At 43.2% G+C, this 22407-nt stretch overlaps 2 protein-coding genes across 3 annotated transcripts in view; one reads left to right on the top strand and one right to left on the bottom strand.

The window, feature by feature from the left end:
* Nucleotides 1-325: 325 nt before the first annotated feature.
* On the bottom strand, nt 326-21383 carry LOC125890809 (protein FAM163B). Of its 2 annotated transcripts, none has more exons than XM_049579626.1 (3): nt 20879-21383; nt 6059-6174; nt 326-5022 (listed from the first exon to the last, which is right to left on the bottom strand). In XM_049579626.1, exons 2-3 carry the CDS (start codon nt 6149-6151, stop codon nt 4579-4581), a joined length of 537 nt encoding a protein of 178 aa, XP_049435583.1. In that variant the 5' UTR covers nt 6152-6174; nt 20879-21383; the 3' UTR covers nt 326-4578. The 2 variants fall into 2 exon arrangements, with proteins under 2 accessions (XP_049435583.1, XP_049435584.1); XM_049579627.1 differs by lacking the exon at nt 20879-21383 and adding an exon at nt 7585-7599.
* Nucleotides 16628-22407, top strand: part of LOC125889689 (natterin-3-like) — a 53617-nt gene continuing 47837 nt past the window's right edge. The window contains exons 1-2 of the mRNA XM_049577731.1: nt 16628-16722; nt 16846-16972. Of these exons, the coding sequence (XP_049433688.1) occupies nt 16628-16722; nt 16846-16972 (222 nt within the window). The remainder of the gene's footprint in view (nt 16723-16845; nt 16973-22407) is intronic.

Raw genomic sequence — 22407 nt, 5'->3', positions numbered from 1 at the left:
GTTTATTCACTAATTAGAGTTGAATTCCTGACAACTAAGTTTCTAATGTTAAAATTTGAATTTTTGATTTCAATGATTTTACTTTCAACTTGTTAAATGTAATCAATATTTACAGAGCTTGGCAGGTAGCGTGGAAAACAAAACTAATGCACAGGCACCAAATATACTTTGTGCAGTTCATGTGCATTAATTAATCATTCAAATTTAACTTTGTGTACAACTTTGTAAAACAAAAACCTGCCAGGCCCATAAATGAAGTCACAGAAAAATGATTAAACGTTAAAATGTCTTCCTTTATTCTCTCTGCATCAGTTTCAGCCTTAAAATCAGCTCACAGCTGCACAGGTGTTTCAGTTTGGCTGATCAGACCTGGACTCAGTCTGTAATCAGGCAGAATGAGTGAGATCACCTGTGCAGCTTCACTGTGGTGAGCAGGAGCGTCAGCCTGCCTGCACACGCACTGGACTACATATAAAAAGACATATTTAAAGATAATATTTGGCTCCTATCAGGTGTTAGTGAAGGAATTTAGCTGTGAAAGAAAGAAAGAGGTGAAATGTAACACTGTACAGATGCTGCTACACCAACAAACACAAAAAACATTTTGTCTGTGTGAACATCCACTTGTATAATTTTCCACTGGGACTCTGAGCACACGGTAAAATCCACAGACTCTATGTTCAGTGCTGGAGCAGCGCAGTCACCTGCTGGTCTGTTGGAGAGTCAGTGTGAACAGTTTTATAACTCAGTCTCCAAATGACTTAAGAAACAACCTTTTCCTTAGCTTTATCTCTTCTCCACAACTCTCTTGAGTTGGAGTCTAAAAGATATATATTCTCGGCCGTGTCTACATAGACACAGATACTTTTGAAAACACATATTTTTCTGTACAGCTTTGCCTCTTATCCAAAAACAGGTTTAGAGATTTTTTAAACACCCTCTATGGTGCAGATTTTTCCAAACATGTGGACATGTGAAACGGAGCGTTTGGGAAACAGTGACGTCATCTCAATTCGCACATGTCCGTTGTTGCTTTGTTTAATGCATGCGGCAGAAACAACAACAGCAATGGTGAACTATCAGTGACAGCGATGAGGTCTCCAGTAGGAGTTTTAAAATAGGTATCGTTAGCCTTTACATTTTACTACTGTGGAAGACAGCTAACACTAGCGAATGTTTGGCACCGTTTTTCTGTTCCAGAGTGTACCGAGATATTTGTAGGCAGTATGGACGATTTTTTTTTTTTTAACGACACGGGGAAATATCAGTTTTTAAAATATTTGCGTACATGTAGACAGGGCCTTATTCTATTTTTTTTCCTGATAAATCCCATGAAAAGACCAAAACCAGCAGTGTGTTCGTGTTCTCTAAAATTACTTACTAAAAAAGACTCAGTTATTTCCTATAACAGCTGCTCACTGTAGTTTTTATCAAACAGGAAGTAGTGCATTTGTTGGGACTAATTTCAGCGGTGGATTAATCCATATTTGAGGCTCTAGTGAGTATTTGTGGCAGCAGGACAGTGTATGTGGGATTAAAGTAGTAGTGTCTGAGCAACAGTGGAGCTCTGTGGCACACAGGCAGAAGATACATTCTGCTTCAATACACAAACACTACAATACTTTTTAGGGACCTGACACACCAAGCCAACGGTCAACCATAGGTCAGTTTCAGGCTGCCCGTAAATGTCTGTCGCCTTAGTTTTTGCTGTGTCCAGCACAGTCGGTCCTTGTCTGCTTTTTATTAGCCAGTTTAGCATGTTGAATCAGAAGCAGAGCTGGCGTAGCCCATCGAACAAAATCACTTTGATTGGCAGCTTAGCTCAACGCGCAAGAAGAGAAATGAAGGTGAGGAAAGTAAACAAATGGCAAAAGTCAAGAGGGCATGAGATTGAATCAAACTTGTTATATTAGGGGGTTTTTTTGCCACGGAGTTCTTCAGCAGAAACAGTTCATAATTGTGTTACTGTTTGCACGGTATTAACCTTTGTTCTTTCAGCACCAGGTTGTGTTAACGTGTTTGCTAGCATCTTGAATCTGTCCTGTTGGTCTTCCTATTTGCCATTTTGAATGATGAAGACAGACTACTGCCACCTGCTGGTATGGAAAGGTATTTCCTCTCACACAGGTGCACAACTTACATGCTAGTTGGCTAACTGTGGTCTTTGCGATGTGTTCGAGTACAAGGCCAAGACACAGAAAACGTGAGGCAACGCAACAGTCCGCCTTTGTCGCTGCTGTTGTTTTGTTGTGTCTGAGCCTTTATAAAGATGTTTTCCATTTAGTGCTGGTTTTGGTCCGCACATGGGAATTGTTGACAATAAGACAAGACTTAGCCTGAACAAACCTTGAGCTAGCTTGCTAACCAACCATTAGCCTCATTTAGGGAAATGTCCTGTTTGCACTGGAATTATTCAGGATTTTTACCCCCACCTCTGTCTCTTGTGTGCTGCAATCAAACAAACAAAATCAGTGTTATATTTACTAACAAATTGTAACTTGTCTTGTTTATACTTTGATACACATACATCGGTTAGCTACTGAACTAGCTAATTAGCAAACAAGCTAATTTTCTAAACAACAAAATCAGACATTGATCACAAAAAGATCCACTTAAAGGTGCAGTCAGCGATTTGGTCCTGTGAGTGTGCTGAACAAAATAAACTGTTCATACACAGCCCTGGCTCTGTCACTGGGAAACAAACAAAGAGCAATGTTCCAGCCAGTTACCAACAGGGAGCGTTTGTGCTCATGCACAGGAAAAAGAAAAGGCATGGGCTTATGATAATAATAGATACCAGACCGGAAGATGGCACCTATTCAATCCAAGAAAACTGCTCATGGGGCGCATTTGCTGAACCAGAATTACCGCCTTGAGGCTGTATGTCTCTGCGACCTCGTCAAGTTGCAAACATAGATGTCTAACACACAAGAAAGTAATTCTTAAGTTATGGCCAAGAACTTGTTTTGTGAGGTCACAGTGACCTTTGACCACCAAATTCTTTATTCTTCACTTTATTCTTGAGTCCGACTGGACGTTTGTGCCTTGTGTGAGATACTGTGTTAATGAACATGGCACTACATATGTATGTATGGACATGTTGACAACCCTAAGACATAATGCCTCCAGCCATGGCATGAAACATTTCTTGCGGCTGGGTTTTCGTTCACAGTATGCAGCCCACTTAATATGTGTAGCAGTGTTCCTTCTACTGGCTCTGCCCGCAGGTTCCCACTCGGCTCATAGACTTTACATTGTGATGATGTCGCAGATTTTTAAATGGTTTTTCTCACCTTGTGAAAAGTTTTACAAATATAAAACCTCAATGGACCAAAAATTTGTAACTGAGTCATAACTGACCTTATTTGCAGTTGGAGGCGTCCTGTCAACAGTTTTACAGACGTTGTTTTATTGGATGTATTACCAAAGTCAACACGACACCACAAGATGACCGCCATCTTTGTCTGGTGGAAAGAGGGCATGCATCTGGTCTGTGCGCTACAAAATCTTGATTAAACTTCGGTTAATTTCATGACCTTCAGTTACATTTTGATTGAAGTGTATTGAGCAAACATGGCGTTCGATTATTTTGAAGCCCTTTCTGGTGATTTCTAAAACAAGTCTTGACAGAATACTCACCCAGATCGGCCTTGAATCATGCCTAAGGTTGTCTTACATGTCTTGGTGCTAGCTTAAAAAATAATTATAATACAAGTATAGGTATTTTAAACTGGCTGAGCCTGGGCTCATAACAACTGCCAAAATCCAAGACCAAATGTGGGCTCGGTGTATTTCAGTTACACCACTGTTATTCGTGTATTGTTCTCACCTGCTATGAAATGGGTACAGCAGACATAAGTGTGATCTGACCTGGGGCACCAGGGCCTGTTTTGGTTGACACTCCCGTCTGTGTTTACCTGATGATGTCCGCCAGCCACTTTTTCTTACACAATTCCTCAACTGGTATTATATAAAACTGCAGAACTGGATTTGTCTCGTCTTGTAAGTTTTACAGCCCGTCACCCAGCAGCTCTTCCCTATGTCGGCGTGTTGATGTCACAAAGACAACAATCTTAATTTGCCGCCTCTCTGAGCAGTTCTCTGCTTTGCTTCAAATGGTACCAAAAGTGACCTTTCCCTCAACCTTTAGTCACATCGCAACAGCAGGCTGGAAGTTGACTTTGAGAATAAAGAGAAAGGCAGTGGGACGGTGACTCTGGGACATGCTAAATGTCAAAGCGCATTGTCAACAATCTTTCTCCAGAATCGCTGACTCCACCTTAAAACTGAGTCTGTTCAAGTCTGTCAGAAACACATGTTTATGTTCACAAATGCATTCAGCTGTTGGCAGTTGCTCCAGAGCTGTGGACCTCCAAAGTGGCTGCCAGGAGATGTCACATCACCCAAAAGCCCTCAGTGCTGTAGTACACCAGTACAGCACAGTGCTAACGCTGCTCCCACAGCAGAGCGTTTATATAACATGTTAATTTAGTGTGTTTGCAGACGAGTCAGTGCAGTTTGTATAAAGCAACCTTTCCCCAGGCCAACAGGACGGCGATGCCTTCCTCCTGCCAGCTCCTAGACGTCGGTGCTGACGCTGTGGGTGACCACCTCCCTCATGGTGACGGAGCGAATGAGGTTGAGCTTCTGATAGAAGCTGGCCAGGTCCATGGGCAGCTCCAGGTCCTGCTGCTGCACAGTCCTGTAGCTGATCCTGCGCCCGCCGTTGCACAGCCTCTCCGGGTGCTGCAGGTAGAAGGGCAGTGAGCAGCGGGCGCAGGACGGGCAGAAGGCGTGTGAGCGCTGGCACCTGCGCGGCGGCGGTGTGGGGGAGTAGCTGGCAGGCCCGTTGGCCTCAGTAAGGAAGGTGGGGGGGTAGTTCTCCGGTTCGTCGCCGTAGTGCTCCGGCGTTGGAGGCGTAGGGGGAGCGGACAGAGCCAGAGGGCGGGAAGGCGACATAGTGGCGAGCTCTGGTTCCTCCTCTTCCCCCTTCTCAGACTCCTCCCTCTTACAGCAGTAATACTGACAGACAGAAAGGGAGTGACAGGTCAGAATCAAACATCAGGATGTCTTTAACGTCAACACTGGGTACATTTACATGCACACTAATATTCCAGGATTATTCCGAAGACAGTATCCCGAATTTGACCATCTGATGAGAACATCTGTTGACATCTGAAGACACCCCTGAAGATGGGTCACTCAGGTATAACCTCACCATTGTTCAAAAAAAGTCAAGTCAAGTCATGATGATCGTTGAGTGTGCTTGCTGATCCTGTAAGTTCATTTAGCTCCTTTAACTTTAGCTTATATTGTAGTTGTGCTATGTAGCGTGTGAAATAGAGTATGGTGAATGTGCTAGGAAAGGTAGTATCAGCACTGTCTCTACCTGGAGCTCGCATGTACAGAGCCTGGGTTTGGTTGAAGGTGGCAGTGCTGTTTGGGCTGAGAAAGTCATGTGTAAGGTAAAGGATGTTATTGGGTTGGTGCGGGGAGCAGTGAGACCTGGCATTAGGGGAGTGTCTCTTGGACGCTAGAGATCACTGTCTAGCCTCCTGGAGGTGTCGTGGGACCAAGTAGACGAAACACTGGTGAAAGGAGGTTCCCACCCTTGCCATATTAGCTTATCATAGGGCTTAGGTTTTTCACTGAGTGTTGATCCTTTCTCTAGAGCACAAACTTCTTGTGTTTATTTGAACTTTAACAAATAAAGTATTTAAAAAAACAAGGATATCTCTCTGGCATTTCTATTTTTTTGCTGTTTTTGAAATGTGCTAAACCATTTCACCACTGTGTCATATCGAACTGAACCGTAAATGTGGCTAATTGTTACACTTTTTTAAACTTGGGTCGTTTGTAGCAACACATCACTGTTATTCCTGCTGGGATTGTGCCCACAGAACAGGATTATTTAAACCAGAAAAAGTTGTTAAAATGTCAAAGTATCTGCTACATCACAATGTTCAAATGTAATGTATCTGTGGTTTGCAAAAAAGTACAATGCTTTGCTGCTTGTCTGTTCAGCATTAGATGTGTAGTGAGCAGTGAAACGTCATACCTGCAACCTACATAAACACAGTACAGCAACGATGGTCAGTAAGATGACTGTAGCCAGAATTCCTCCTGCGATGACCACTGTCCCGGCTGACATCCGAAATCCTCTCCATCAACAGCCTGCAGGGGGACGTGAAGGAGGAGGAGGGAGGGGTGAGAGAAGAAGAGATAAGAAAGGAAATGGAGCAAGAGGAGGACGAGAGGGAGGATAAAGGGGTGAGGGAGAGGGTAAAGAAAGAGAGGAAGAGGAGGGAGAGAGGCACAGGTCAGTAATGAGTGAAATAAAGGCAAAGAGGAACAGATGGGGAGAAGGTAATGAGAGGGGGAGGGAGAGAGGGAATCAAGGAGGGAGTGCAGATGGAGAAAGGTCAGAAAGACACAATACACATAATAGAGATAAACTAGCATTACCACTTTGTTGTTGAATGCCTCCACGAACGAGTCAAGGTGCAGTTACAGATTACATCTATGTCTGTGAAAACATGGATGCATATGGACGCCTGAAAATCGTGTTTTTATGTGAGGTCACACTGACCTTGACCTTTGATTTCTCTATGACCTTCACCTCCTCTTCAGAGAGTCCACTATCTTGCTTGCCATGTCTCGGTCGCGTTTCGCTTGTTTTTTGCATATTGTCGGCAACAAACCGAGCGTAACAATAAACAGTTAATGCAATAATAGCGGCCAACAGAAATATAAACAGTCCTACTATGCTAGCTATCCATGCTAACAGCCACCAACGTTAGTCTTTCAGCCCATTTTCCTTGCTCTATGTCACTGTCCAAGCAGTGGTCCGTGCCAGATATTTTGAGTTGTCAACAGAAACCTTCCAGTCTGTATTCAGAATTTCTTTGGATTGAGAGAAGGTAATTATGACTTAAGAGGGCTGTTTATTTATGAAACATGTAAAGTGAGAACCAGTGTAAAATACAGATGTGTTTCAGTTCTGGGAGTTAAGTTATGGAATGGACTCGGTGCTGATTTGAAATTGTGTAGCTCTCTGTAAAAAGCCGTAAAATGTAAAATGATCAAATTGTAAAATACTTGAGGATTATACTTTAGAGTATAATGTATTGAATTATTAATTTATTTATTTCCTTTCTTTGGTATTGTTGATGTTCTGGGTTTTCCTTTGGTTAAAATAGGATTGGCAAAAATAAGCCTGCAGCTTCAGCCTGTTCCTTCAGTGACAGACTGTGAGAAAATTTGTGTGAAATAATCTTTGTTTTCTAAGATGTATGTAACCGAAATAAAAAGTTATTCATTCATTCATTCAGATGTGTCAGTATGTGTTGTCCGATGTCCACAATCCAAACACAGTTGTCTTATTCAGACAAAATTAAATCAATAGCAGAGGACGAGAGACACGAAAAATTCAAAACACAGCGCTGCAGCAATCCGGACAATGGCAGTCGCGTTCACAAAAATGAGGCAGACGAGGTCACAGTGACCTTGACCTGTGACCACCAAAATTGAATCACTTCATCATTGAGTCCAACTGGACGATTGTGCTGAATTTAAAGACATTACCTCCAGACGTTCTTGAGATATTGCGTTCACAGTAATGGGATGGACAAACCAAAAACATAATGCCGGCCACAGCTGTTGCCGGTGTAGAGGCATAATAAAGTTGGTAGGACAGAGAGTGTACAGTGTTAGAGATAGGAGAGGAAAAGGGAGGAAGACGAGGGTAGAAAATAAGACAACGAGGAGAAAGGAATAAGGAATAGAGGAGACATGAGGAAGATTGGAGGGGAGGTCTGAAAGGGCAGGGAATGAAATGAAAGATAAAGGTGGAGGAAAACAGCAGATGAAAAGTAGTGAGAGGGGAGGTGTGGAAATAGAAAGATGAAGAAATGAGGAACAAAGAGCAGGATAATGACGAGGGGAGAGAGGAGGAGGAGGGCTGAAGAGAGATAATGATGTTGCTGTAAAATTTTACAACTCTACTCTGCAGCTCCAAAATGTTTAACCTGGTTTCTCCTGCCAGCAGCCATTACTTAAAATACTGCTGATGATTCATCTTTTATCTGTTGTTAAGCTGAGTCACAAAAATAAAATTACACTCAGCCAAGTGCAAATATGAGCAGGTCTGATGATGATGAATGTGGGCCAGTTAGCTTAGCTTAGCTTAGCTTAGCACAAAGACTGGAAACAGCTGGCCTGGCTCTGCACAGCACTGCTGAAGCTCAACGACTGACATGTACAAAAACCAATGTGTAAAAACAACTACTGAAGTAGACAACATGTAAATCAGTCACATGACTTCCCTCTTCAAATCAATCGCCAGAAACCAGAACCACTTGGTTATGGGGAAATGTTTTGTCCTGTTTTGGCGTCATCGTGGCAGGATGTCTGAGTGAAAAAGAATTGCTTTTTGCACACTATCCACGATGGAAAACATCGATGGGTTGCCTCAAAACACCCACATCTGGGGCCTAAAAAGCAGAGATGGGGACTCGAGTCATTGTGACTTGGACTCAAGGCGCAGGCTGAGAATGGCGTTGTCATGATTGGATCACTACCCTGTCAATCAGTCATGCCCTCTCCAGGTACCTTACGGTTTATTGGAGAAACAGGCCCTCTTATATCAGATAGGCATCAACATGTCAGCGGGAGGGGTACTGAGAGTCATCGTCTTCAGCTTTCAGAATGACCATTATTATGGCAAAAGACGAACAGCACAGTGCGGCATAAACATGTCGGACAGCCAGACGACAACTTCAAACTTTGTTCGTCATTTGAAGAGCCATTCTGTCCAGTAAGTGCTTGTCAATTAGCTAATATTATCTGGTTAGTCAGTAGTTAGCTAACGTTAGCTTGATACGATACGGGGGTGGGGGTGGGTCGGTTCGGTGGAACTTGTTTTTTTAATTTATTTGCTAACATTAACCCCAGAAAACATTAGCGAACATTCCGACCAGTTCATCACAAGATCGGCTGTACGTTTTATGAACAAGCAACACAGGGTTAAATGAGCTAAATGGGTGATTTTGGCCGCTGCCTTGGTTTGTGTGTGTGTGTGTGTGTGTGTGTGCGCACGCACGCATGGGGGTCGTCCCTGCAAAGTAAAAATTGCAGCGATGAAGTCAGTGTTTACTGACAGTTACTTATATCTTGTCTTTTCACTTTATTAAGATCAGATTCTGCAGGTAAAATTACAATAATAAGGTGACTTGGACTTGACTTGACCTATTACAGGACCTGACTTGATTTGACTTGACTTGACTTGACATAACCTGTGACTTGACTTGAGACTTACTTGAGACTTGCACATGTGTGACTTGGTCCCATCTCTGCTAAAAAGCCTTTGGTCCCAGACCTCCAAGAACTGTGCCAGGCTTTGAATCCAATTTTACATAGTGGCCAAAAATGGAATTACACCATCTGGGTCCGTCATGTGATGTCATAGATTATCTGACATGGAACCACAGAGATGGCATGAGAAATTACAAAGCAACCCTTTATGTGATAGTTATAAATTGTTTAAAACTGATTTCACTTTTGAACCTTATCTGATTATGTTAAGACCTGCCAAAAGGATTTGTTTGTCTAAGTTTCTGTGTGGAAATCATAAGTTACCTATCTCTAAGCGCAGGTATGATCGTGAAAATGTCCCTCGGCAATGTACTCTTTGTTTGACTGGCAATCGAGGAGACGAATATCATTATGAACTTGTGTGTTCCTTCTTTAACAAAGAGAGAAGAGAGTTGGTTGGACAGTTCTACAGAGTAAATCCAAATATTTACAAGTTTCAAAAGTTAATGTCATCTCGAAAAGTAAAGGTTTTGTCAAATTTGTTGAAACTTTTAAAGAAAGTCCTGAATAGTTTCTCTTGATTTGCTTTGACTTGTATGTTCTATTTATTTTGTTGTGCATTGGTTGCCGCCTGCTCTGATTTGTTATTGCTATTTTTGTTTGTCCGTTATACCCCGGGGAGGGGTCAAAAGGAAATAAAATGAAACTGAGACCACGCTCCCAAGAAGCCAGTGACCACTTGTGGTATTGCAGCAAGAAAATCACCTGCGGCCCAAAGCATTTTTTCTCATAGGCCACTATTACAAAAGAGACGTTTGTAAAACTGTTGACACGAAACCTCAGACTTAAAATTAGGTCAGTTATGACCGATGATCCATGGAGGTTTTATATTTGTAAAACTTGCTGAGAAAAGTAATTTAAAAATCATCTGTAATGATATAGACAAGGCCTTAGATGCAGCTTGTAACAAAGGTCTAACTGTACGTTCAAACCAAAAGCGACCAGAGCTTCCAAAACAGCGGAGGTCATTCATTTTCAATGAGAGCCCGGCGACTTGGGCGACTTTGGTGACTTGGTCGTTAGCCACCCGCAAAGCAACCGGAGCGGTCCGGAGGGGGGTTAAAAATCATTTCACTTTATGGTAATGAGCTCTGACGCGGTTTGGCAGCAACCAATCGGAATGCTGACGTGCTTCGATGAAGCGGGTCCCAGAGAACAAGCCATGTAACTTTGGTTCCTACAGCACACTTGTTCCGACAATGGATATCGACAAGTTCATTAGTTGCGTTCGTGCCCACTCAGTCCTTTATAATGTGTCGCTGTTCGGTTACAGAGACCAAAATAAAAAGAATGAGGCTTGGGACGGCGTCACAGAGGTAGTTGTTTGGTCTGGTGAGTTTTAAAGTGTGTAATGTTAGTAATAGAACTGCAGGCTAATGTTGCGACGTAGCATGCAAGTCTTGCTTGCTTGGTTTGAATGAGATGACATACATTTTCTGTTTTCATTGACCATTATGGATTCTTCCCCACGATGAACAGAGCAGATATTGATACCCCTGGAAAGCGTAATTCACACTGATTCTAACAGAACTGATATCATGTCTCTGTGTTCAGATTCTGAAGGAGCTGTGACTCTGAGAAGAAGGAGTGCAGATCGTCTGGTTCAAAGTTACTGAAGGTGAGAAAAACTGGAGAAAGTCCTCGAGGTTCACAGACATTTATTCAATGAGACAAAAATCTAAATAAGCCTCTAGTTTATTGTGAGCATTTCATGGGCCAACTGCATTCCATTAAAACATTTTGCATGTTTTAGTTTAAGGCATTCAGCTGAGTGCTCCCAAAGCAACCTGACAATTAAACAATGAGGCAGTCAACAGAGCGAAAACCTTCTGCCAGCTCTGAAACACTCTCCAACCTGCAGAGCTGCAGCTTCCAGGAACGCTCATCACGGCTTATTGTTTGTCTTCCTGCACATTATGGGTACAAAAAAAAATGATAACAGTCTGGTGGCTGAAAGCTTTGTTTTAGAACTTCACAACTTTTTGGGAACTACCACAAAAAAACAGACTGACAGAGAAACAGTCTTCAGTAAAGGTCACATCCTAAATTGTCACCACTGAGAACAATCCCTGAAATTCCCAGATAATATTTCTTTGATTCTGGAGAAGTTGTCCAGTAATCCAATCACCCAATAACCCAATAAATGCTGGCACTATTTGTTTCTGCAAACATCAGATGTGTGATATTTGTACATTATTACGTAGTGGATGCTTGAACAACCCAGTCTCACTCTAAAGTCATCGCAGCTTGGTCAGTGACTTCTAGCGTCAGAAAAAGCCGTCCTTTTACGTCAGCATGATACATGGCCAGTTGCCGTTTTTACTTAATGGCACCCAGCAGTGCCAGGGGCAAATGTGGGGGGACAACAATGAAAGATGAGGTAGCAGAAGTCCCAGTGGGGTGGGCAGGAGGGGGGTGCATGAGTCCCAGCATGTCTCGCCTAGGTGTCCTGTCACCTACCATCCCCTCCACCTCCAGATGACACAGTCAGCTCATATGCTACGTCACTTTAGAAATGTTGAAACGTATTTGTGGTTTGCTGACACGTATAGTGCCATCAGCATTTTCCTGTGGTGACTGGGCTGTTTTCAAGAGGGAGCAAAGGAGATACATATGGGACAGTCATGATTATTAAAGATTCAGTGTGTAAGATTTAGGGGGATTAAGTGACATATGGCAGTGAGGACTGCAGGGTGCAACCAGCTGAAACTTCTTCTGGTGAGAATTCCTTCAGCGTTCATTGTTAAAGGGATAGTGCACCCAAAATGAAAATTCAGCCATTATCTACTCACCCATATGCCGAGGGAGGCTCAGGTGAAGTTTTAGAGTCCTCACATCACTTGTGGAGATCCAAGGGGAGAGGAGGTAGCAACACAACTCCACCTAATGGAGGCTGACGAGACCCCAGATTCAAACGTCCAAAAACACATCATTGAAACCACAAAATATCTCCATACTGCTCGTCCGTAGTGATCCAAGTGTCCTGAAGCCCCGACATAAAAAGTTGTTTGGAAAAACCTCATTTGAACTCTGCTCACGTGTAAGCACCAGACCAGCAAAAGCATGTGAACACACATGAACGCAGTGCCCATGTCTCACGGTCTCAGTGCACAGAGAGGCAGTCAGAGCTACAGGCTACAATGAGGCTAAAAACAGAGTTCAAATGACGTTCTTCCAAACAACTTTTTATGTCAGGGCTTCAGGACACTTGGATCACTACGGGCGAGCAGTATGGAGATATTTTGTCGTTTCAATTATGTGTTTTTGGACGTTTGAATCTGGGGCGCCGTCAGCCTCCATTAGGTGGAGTTGTGTTGCTACCTCCTCTCCCCTTGGATCTCTGCAAGTGATGTGAGGACTCTAAAACTTCACCTGAGCCTCCCTCGGCATATGGGTGAGTAGATAATGGCTGAATTTACATTTTTGGGTGCACTATCCCTTTAAGAAAGTTTTATGCGGTAGCCAAATTATCCACAGAGGTCTCTTTCCCTCCAAAACAAACGGATCACTGAATACAGACACTGAATAAACACTTTCATGTTACAAATCATTTTTCTCCTATGACATTTGGCATGTTGGAGACAGGAGGATTGCCCACCACTTGCTACTGTGTGCTCAACCATTTTTCTCTGATAATTCAGTGTTCTCACCTTATTTCCGATCCACACGTTCAGGAGGTTTATACATAGAGTTGAATTATCTGCAGAAATCTCTTCCTCTTCCTCAGTGATTTTAAATTGGTAAAAACACTGAAACACTTTTGTGTTTAAATAATCAGTGTTTTTCTGATGCGTATCGTGGCGGAGGGACTGCTATGGTGGCCGACATGAAAACGGGATTGGCCTTATCTAGAGCCAGTGTTTGGTTTGTCTGTTCTGGGCTACAGTAGAAACAGGCTGTTGCAACATGCCTGACTCCGTGGTTGTGGACCCGCACCCGATGAAGATATAAATGTCTCGATCTAAGGTAACAAAAACACAATGATTCTTATTTTCAGGTGATGATACACTAAAGAAAACATATTACATGTTATTGTATTCCATTTCTGCCAATATATCCCCCTTAAATCCTACACACTGGACCTTTGAACAGAAGGAGGAATAATTTGGGGTAAAAGGTGACGAGGAACTTCTGCAGTTTTCCTTTTTTTCATCACGTGTGACTGAGGACAAGTCTGTTTATATTCTCTTTGAAATTAACATTAGAGAGACAGAGACAGAGAGGGACAGAGAGGGAGAGAGGCATTATGTATTTTATTATTCACTTCATGTTTTATGCAGTTGAGAATTAAGTGTGCATTAGCAAAAGGAAAGAAACGTCCAAACACTGAAGGGACACCAGCAAAGGTTCCTCAACCTTTAATGTGACGACAGATGGAAATGTAACCACTCTGCCCTCGGGGCATCTGCACTGTTGTACTCATCAAATCTCCTGCTGAGTGAAATCACTCACCCCTGATGTTAGATCAGGAATTTAAATGATGAATTGCTCATATTCAGCTTTTACCTCATATTTTATACAATAAATCCGGAGCCGCCGTGTCGTTTAAAAAATGTGCACTTATTAGTAGTCAAACACCGTCAGGCAGATGCAGAGAGTCATCTTCATCATCATCTTTATCATCACCGTCACCATCATCTCACGTCCACTGTTTCCTATGTGGGTGTGACGAGGCAGTGCAGGAGTGTGCTGTGTCATGGGCATGTCACGCATGTAAAGCGACATGACTAACACGCTATTCAGCATCCCAAAACATCTGAGAGGAAAGGCCCTCTTAAACCTTTGCCACCATATTAGCTCTGGTTCTTGAGCCGTTTCCATTCAGGATGCTATCCTGTGCACCAGCCTGCCTTTCCACCTGTTCTGCGTGGAGCAATTATAATCAAGGATGTGTCACCAACAGAAGGTGTTGCAAAATGCACAATGGAAGTAAAACTAGTCGCAAAATCACTGATTACACTGCTTACATTTGCTTTTACCAACAAAACAAGGACAGACCAACTATTAATGAGACCACTGCACACTCCTTTATTTCTTAAAAAGAATATGACACACCCACTGGTGTCGTCACAGTTCAGACCTCACATCAAGGAAAACCTGCGAAAAGGAACTTTTCTGCTCGAAATGCTCTGAACGCTTCAAAATTAGGTGTAGCAACCAGAATGAAACCACTTCCATGTTGGTGAGAGAGGGGAATAAGTGTGTCTGGTCAGAAAACAGACTCAGACATGGTTCGGGTAGATTCTACCCACAGACAGCTTGTTCTCATCTGCAGGTTGTCAAATACAGATGCTTTGTCATGCCCCTCTGCGTGTTTTATTAACGCCAAAGGCAGCCTTTAGCGTCTTCATTAGACACACCAGGCTTTCAACTAACTCCAGTGTTAACCCATCTGTTGCAGTAGGTAACACTGAGAGCAGCTGCTACAGTATAAGGGTTAAGAATGTCTGGTCATTGTTGCTTGATTGTATTCTACGTACAGTCATGATGCACTGACCTCATTCATGTGACGTACTTGTGTAATGTCACGTAACAAACGTAGAGATTTAAGCCTTAAACATGATCTATTTCCAAACCTAATCAAGTAGTTTCGTTGCACAACCATTTCACGACATTCACCAAGGGTTACGCCATCTTCACACTGGATGGCGAAGCGTCTCCATGTGTGACGACTGTCATGCGAGCAGTCCAGAGAAGTCACCTGGCTGTTCACACCAGAAGCACATTTCTCACGACAGATTCCAAGCGATTCTTCTTCTCTTTGCTTTTCTAATCAAACGTAGAGCTCTGTCTCTGTCTGCTTGTGTGTGTCCACTCGTCTCTTTCTCAGTTTCTGTTTGGACACAACTGACAAATATGTGAAATAAGTGAGCATGGGATATGTATTCTATAATTTATACGAATCTGAAGAAACTGCTTATTCTGTTCAGGGTCAAATAACAGGGGAAAATAAAACAAAAAAACACTGTGGTATAAAATATTTTGCATAATGTGAGAAATACTTTTTTGTCATGTTGGTAACAATACATGCAATAAAAAAAAAAAAAAATCCAGCCTGGACAGTCTGGGTGATGAAACCCAGCTGCACTGCTGACCTCTGATTACGGGGCGGTCTAATCACCAAAGACTTTCCACATTCTTATTCATTCGTTCACATGTTACCACTTGATTGAATAATCTTACAGGACACAAACACCAATCTGTGTTGTGTGAAAGAAATGTTGGATCCATCCAGCACCCGTCCCGCCAACCTTACTCGGACCTTCGTCACCTTAACTTTTGTTCGTGTCCTGCTGTGTTTTCCCCTGATGCCGCAGAGCACCATTAAACTATAAAGGCAATGAGCCAAACCATGACATTTTTATTCTAAACCTGAACGTGTGCTCTTGTTGCCTAAACCGAATGAAAGTGTTTTACCTAAGCTGAAAGTTTATATTGAAAAAGACTGGGAGTATCTACAAACTATTGGAGCTCAGTACCAGGTGACAGTGAAACAGCTTTGTTGGTTTGAAATTAAAGTTTTTTATTCCAGATGAAATCATGGCTAAAATCAACCCAATCAGGTCCCCGTCACACACTTGATCTAACATTATGACATCTTGTCATATCTTAATGTTGTATATTGTTGTTGTGGTGTCTTCATGTTGTGTTGTCTTGCTATTGCTATCTTATCTTCAGACACCCTCTTCCAGGCGACCCGGCCGGGGGTGATCAGTCCCAGACCTAACTGTGCCATTCGTCACCCCTCTTGATCCAGAGCCAGCGGGAAGCCTCTCAGCGGCTTCCTGGATGTTCTTGGTGGCTCGTTGTCTCTGCTGCCCATAGATCCCTAAGAGTCCCAGGACCCGGTGTAGAGATCGCCCTGCAAAGCCCCTGCAGCCTACTTCGACAGGCTCACAGCGGGCCTTCCGTCCCTGCCTCCGACACTCTGCTACCAGAGAAGCATATTTCTTTCTCTCTTGTGCCTCTTCCATTCTGTCTTCCCAGGGCACAGTTAACTCCAGCAGCACCACTTGCCTGGTTGTCCCGGACACCAGGACCATGTCTGGCCTGAGTGTGGTCGGTGTAATCGTGTCTTCCAACTGTCTTCCAAGGTCGACTAGGAACTGCCAGTGTCTTGCTGTTGAGAGAAGCCCTCCCTGGGCCTTTGGATGGGGTTGAGGCTTCTCCCCGGCACGAACAAAAGAGATGGTTCACTTTGTGGAGAGCTGATGGCAGTACAGATGGTATCTGCTCCTGCCCGCAGGACCTGGTCATGGCACCAACGGTACCGCCCCTCTCCCAAGGCCTTAGGACAGCAGCTCAAAATGTGCTCCATAGTTCCCCTCTTCTGGCAGAGTTGACAGGCAGGTGAGTCCACCAGGCCTCAGGTGAACAGGTTGCTTGGGAGGACATCATATACTGGCTGGACCAAGAACTTGAATCGGAGAGGCTCTGATCTCCACAGTTCTGTCCGCGTGATTTTCCTGCCAGTTGTGTGCTCCCACTCCCAGGCCCCCTGCTTGCCCATGCCCACCATCCTGCTGAGGCGAATTTCCTCCTCTTCTGCCCGCACCTCCTCCTGGATCAGCCTTCACCTCACCTTTCCCCTGACATTGCTGTAGGAAGGTGTTGGGGTGCTCCCATGAATATGTTCTATTTTGTACATGTATTTTTTTATATAACATTGGGCCTCATTCACTAATATCTGTCGGATTCATGACACGTGCGTACCGGCCAATTTTGTTCTCACCACCGTATGTTAGTGAATCAGAACCATTCTAAATTGACAGGCGCGTGTCCGTGATCTGCAATCAGCATACTACCACGCCCCCATTTCTCCATATAAGGAAGCCGCTTGCCTAGAGTTGATTCATGAATGAAGGAAGCGGTTACGTGAGGAGAGAAGTAGTAAATTTCACAGTTTGTTAGAAGCGATGGCGCCAGGTCTTACAGGAATGCCATGGGTCATTGTGAGATTGTGGAGGACACAGCATGCCAGGATGATCTTGCACACCTTCTCAGGGGTATAAAGTAGTTTGCCACCGGCCGTATCTGATCCAAACACATCCAACGGCCCTTAAGCACGCCAAAAGTGCGCTCTACGGCGCGTGTGTGGGCATGTATGTTATTATAGCGCACCTCTTGAGGGGTTTCAGGGTTTGCGTATGGCAGTCGGCATTACAGCTCATCTGCACGCTGATGGAGTGATAGTTTTTCTGTTCATGTTATTGTTAATGTTTTAATTGTCACAATGATGAGGGTGAACGTGTGTCAATTTCATGGTAATTTGATCCATTTGGCCAATATATTAGTAAATTAATTATTTTTTAAAAAATGTTTATTAAATCTCTTTTTCATGAATGTGGTTTTATAGACTCTGCATGTACTTACAAGGTATGTTTGCATTTTCTAAGTCAGTTCGGCCTTCCTCATTTGTGTGCACACATGATCTGAGGCAGTTCTAAATTTGTTTGCAGAGTAAGAACAAATTCGGGTAAGAAAATATTGATGAATCCCGGATTTGTGCGTCAAACGATCATATGCACAGTTTAAGCACAGATTTGTGCGTACGCACTGTTTGTGAATGAGGCCCAATGTCTCTTAGCAGAGAACTTATTCTCTGTTTCCTGCCCAGGGACTACGGAGGAAAATTAGCTTGTAGCTGAGTAGCTGTGCACGGTCCCTGTTCAGACTGTACATTTCCTGTGAAAACAGAAGTTTATTTAAAAAGAGATGATGCATGTAATAAGCATGAATTGACACGTCGTCCCTGAGCGTTCAAAACTGATGCAGGAGGAAAAGTGACACGTCATATTTTGTTGTGCAGGGCCACAGCAGCAATGCAGCAGCATTTGATAATTCAGGATGAGAACGTGTTGCCGTCTATGCTACAAAAAAGGGTTTGAAACTGTTTCACCATGAATGCATTGTGACTTTCTGCATGCTGGAGTCACACTGCATAAAGGCTGGTGCCTGTACTGTTGTTGTCTCAGTCCACCACTGCCTCAACTCTCTGTATCCTCACTGTTCTCCATCCATGAAAAACACTTCCACAGGGCCACATGCCTCCACACTCACATATTAGATCACATTCAGTCACAATAGTCCACTTGACCTCTGAGCATCATTCCTGTGATGCCCTGAGCGCAGCTGGAAACCAGAGAGTTTCCTGGAGCTCCGTAATGTGCTGGAAGTGAATGCTGGGAGATCTGTAGCAGAGCAGCAGAGCCTCCGTCCTCCAAATATCAGATACACGAGCTAAACACCGCCGTGAGCTGTCCCTCTCATCAGCACCCCAAGGATCACCTCATCACTGGCTATTGCATTGGGTTTCCATAGCGACAGAGCACTGGACATCAGCATCCCCGCGGGCCAGAGAGTCGTTTACACCCACACAGCCGGTCAGCAGGACACACAAATCACCCAACACACACACTCAAAGGTCAACATCCGTCCATTCATCCGTCTGTCTGTCCGTGTGTCAGTTCATCAGTGCGCACCAAGAGCTGCAGTCCAATTAAACACAACTTATATATCTGATATTAGCCCATAAGCTGCAAAAAAATCCATTTCATGAGTTGCTTTTTGTCCACTGTTAATCTGGAAAAGTCTTGTTTTCTTATTATCTTATTTTACTTGTTCTAAGACAGAGTTTTGCCTCAGTACCTTGGAACAAGATTAAATAAAATCAGACTGTGACACTGAAGTCTAGAAAAATCCTTACAAAAGTTTATTTTCAAAACAAAAGGTTAAAGTTTTCTAAGACTTTTCCAACTAAATAACTTGTCGAGGTGGAGTTTTTTTTGCAGTGTAGACACACAGACAGAAACAGTGCAGCATCAACACTACATGTTATGAATACTGCAGCTATATCTGCGGTTGCCGTCTGGAGATCAAGGTCATTTTTATTTGTTCCTTCATTAAGTTATACAATGATGACCGCAGCTCCTGCTTTGTGTTTGTCTTTCCATCCTGATGTGATTCTGTCTTACTGTCCCGAAGAGTTTAAAGAATAAGTCAGGATTTTTCTTATAGTCAACCAACTGGATTAAAAGACTGAGACCAACAGTAAATTGATGATACTAATAAAATATTGTCTTTTTATCCAAAGACTTTTGTCAAATATTGATTAATTAACTTAATTTAACCAGTAAGTAACCAGCTGTTTCAGGTAATTACCGAGTTTTAAAAAATGAAACTGTGTAAAGATTTACATCTTTAAAAGGAACCAATGGGCTTCGAGAGCTTCACACAGAAAGTCAAAGTACTGAGAGACGCACTAACATGTTGCAGGTTTGTCTCGATTAATGCTTGTTTCATCCTTTAATACTTGCAGCTCGGACGCATCTTATCCAAAATATATCACAGTCTATCACATGTCCTTACAGGAGTATTATATTATAGATGAGGTGACTATAAATTCTATATTGAGTCAGGGCCAGAGCTACCATTAAGAAAACTGTAAAAGTAATCAAATTAAAATATATTTAATTTGGCAACTTGTAGGCCAATAAATAACTTAATCAGTATTTCTTCATCCGTGTGTTGGCCCACAGTGTGGAGAAGACTTTATCCCTTCATACTGAGGAGCTCAGGAAGTCAAAGTGTTAAATGGATGGATTAAATATGAAAAACTAAAATGAGACTTTATTTGGTGTCTGGTCACATTTTCCAGAGGTGGGTGAGACTGTGAGGGACTTGGTGGACTCATACTCCCGGTATTTTTAAAATCCTGCAGACAGCCCTGTGATGAGTAAATAGACACATGATAAATTCCTAAAGGAATATCAACTATACTCATTTTTTAAACATAAGGAGGCTCACCTGCACGCACACACACACAGATGGCAAGTATTTGATTAGAGGCGTGATGATATTATTATAAAACATCAGTAGATCACAGGACTGTTTGCAGGGACGTAGCCGTGTATTTTAAGTGGAGCTTTTGGTGCAACTTTTACGCAAAGTTACGCGCGTATGTGGCCGTTAAAAACGGATCAGGCATGTTGGATCACATTCACTTGATCATGCACACTTTTCACTCTGTCCGTTCAATAAGTCCCAGCAGCCTCCTTCACTCAGGTTTCAGGGGTGTGGATTCATACATCAGCACCACACACACACGCATACACACACACACACTGCTACACAAGCCTCAGTTACGCATTCTATCAGCGGTTAAATTCTGAAATTATTTACGATTCAATCCGTGACCTGCGTGAGTAAAAGCAGTTGCCACTGCAGACAAAAATACCCACAAACTAATGAAACCACGGCAGACAGTCTACTCAAATAAACATCACTCTACAATTTGCCAAAATTAGCTTTTTAAAAACCCCACAGGTTCAAAAACTCTATTCCGCGGACTTTACGCGCACTTTACGCAAAGCTTTCCAGCGCGGGTTTTCGTGGCACAAGCTTCCGAACGACAGTAATCTGGCACTTTGCACAGTTACACCCACTTTGCTTCTCAGGGCACCGCAGGGACCACAGACACTTCCATACAAACAGCTGAAAATCTTACCCATCACATCAGTATTTGGACCGTCCCATGGCGTCCCCCACGGCACCTCCAGCTCCGGGCGCCCCGGTTTGCGGGCAGAGGACGGAGGGTCGAGTTTCAGCTGGGAGAGGTGTAACCAAACCTGTAACTGTCAGCTAACAGCAGCGTTTTACATCCACACACACATCTGACCTGTGAGAACGGGGAGCAGAGGTTTGTCTCAGTGCGTCAAAGACGAAAATGTGTCTTCACATTTCTTCTGTAATTTCTGAACCAGTGCTTCGATCCACAGCTGGAGACGTTTTTCAGCAAGACAAAAAACTTGTACTGAGTGAAGAACTGTTTCCTTTCTTGTTTCGTCTTTTGATTTTCGTGATGTTGTCTGCTTCAAGCTGTCAAATTCAATAAAATCCCAAAGTGTGAAGTATTTCCTCTCCTGGTCTTCAGGGCTTTCTTTTGGCTTTAGTCCCAACAAAACGTTAAAAGCAAACAGCTGATCCAAACGCACGCAGGGTGACCGCACGAGGACGAGTTATCAGGAGAAAAGCTCCGGTCCGCTTATAATTAACTGGAGGATGTATGTTCTGCACACCGGATCCGGTCTCATCCTGTCTGTGTTGCAGCGCATTCATTTCCGATGCTGACCTGCCTGGATGTGACCGTGCGTCACAGCAGCGCGCGCTGCATAAATACCTGAAGGATGCATCCAGGTCGCCTTAATCCGCTTCATTCAACCCTTTACTGAATCAAGTGACATGTTTCTGATGGTGGTTCAGTCATCTGCATAATTCGGGCCTGCTTTCAGGGGAAAAGACAAAAATACGTTTGACTCTTTGAAAAAGAAATAGTCTCATTTTAAGATCAGTTTTTGGGGGAATGGACACTTCAGCTCCACATTCTGCTCCTGAATTACTTGTTGAAATGAACAATTTTTGCATTTGGTGAAATTTAATTTCCAAGTGTTTCAGGTGTCTTTCAGTGCACCATCACTTGTCGGTCATCTTCATCCTCAGCACACCTTAAAGGTTCAGTGTGTCAGCTTCAGGGGGATTTAGTGGCATCTAGCAGTGATAATTGCAGATTGCAACCACCTGAAACTTCACCTGGTTAGAATTCCTGCAGTGTTCATTGTTCAGGAGGTTTGAACTAACCACAGAGGTCCCTTCCTCTTCAAAACAAACAGACCAGGTGATTCAAACCAGTAAAAATTACCCACATTTTGGGGGCACAATCCCTTCCAGAAAAAGAAGAGATGTCTCTGTGAAAAACAACTTTTTTAAAGGACTATCGTTGCTGGCAAGAACAACAACAACTCTCATCCTTAATCATCACATATCGTCACTTTCTCAGGGGACTTTCACATCTACATATCCTCCTATGTTCGCTCTTGATGTTCTGGGATGCTGCAACCAGCGCTGGAAGATCAGTGAAAGCACATGATTAGTTTTAGGCAACAAAAGCTCATGGTTAGAAAAAAACATCATAGCTTGGTTCAGCATTCACACAAGAAGTGAACACCGGGCTCCAGGGTGAAAGTCCGGGGATCCATT

This window comes from Epinephelus fuscoguttatus, linkage group LG6 (genome assembly GCF_011397635.1).
Source record: "Epinephelus fuscoguttatus linkage group LG6, E.fuscoguttatus.final_Chr_v1".
Lineage (NCBI taxonomy): Eukaryota > Metazoa > Chordata > Actinopteri > Perciformes > Serranidae > Epinephelus > Epinephelus fuscoguttatus.
This window is presented reverse-complemented; position numbering and strand designations above follow the sequence as displayed.

Excerpts from the sequence above, each read along its gene's own strand:
- LOC125890809 (XM_049579626.1), bottom strand. The coding sequence starts at position 6,151 with ATGTCAGCCGGGACAGTGGTCATCGCAGGAGGAATTCTGGCTACAGTC. Across the intron at positions 5,023-6,058 it reads TGTGTTTATGTAGGTTGCAG|TATTACTGCTGTAAGAGGGA; the intron begins GTATGACGTTTC and ends TCTGTCTGTCAG.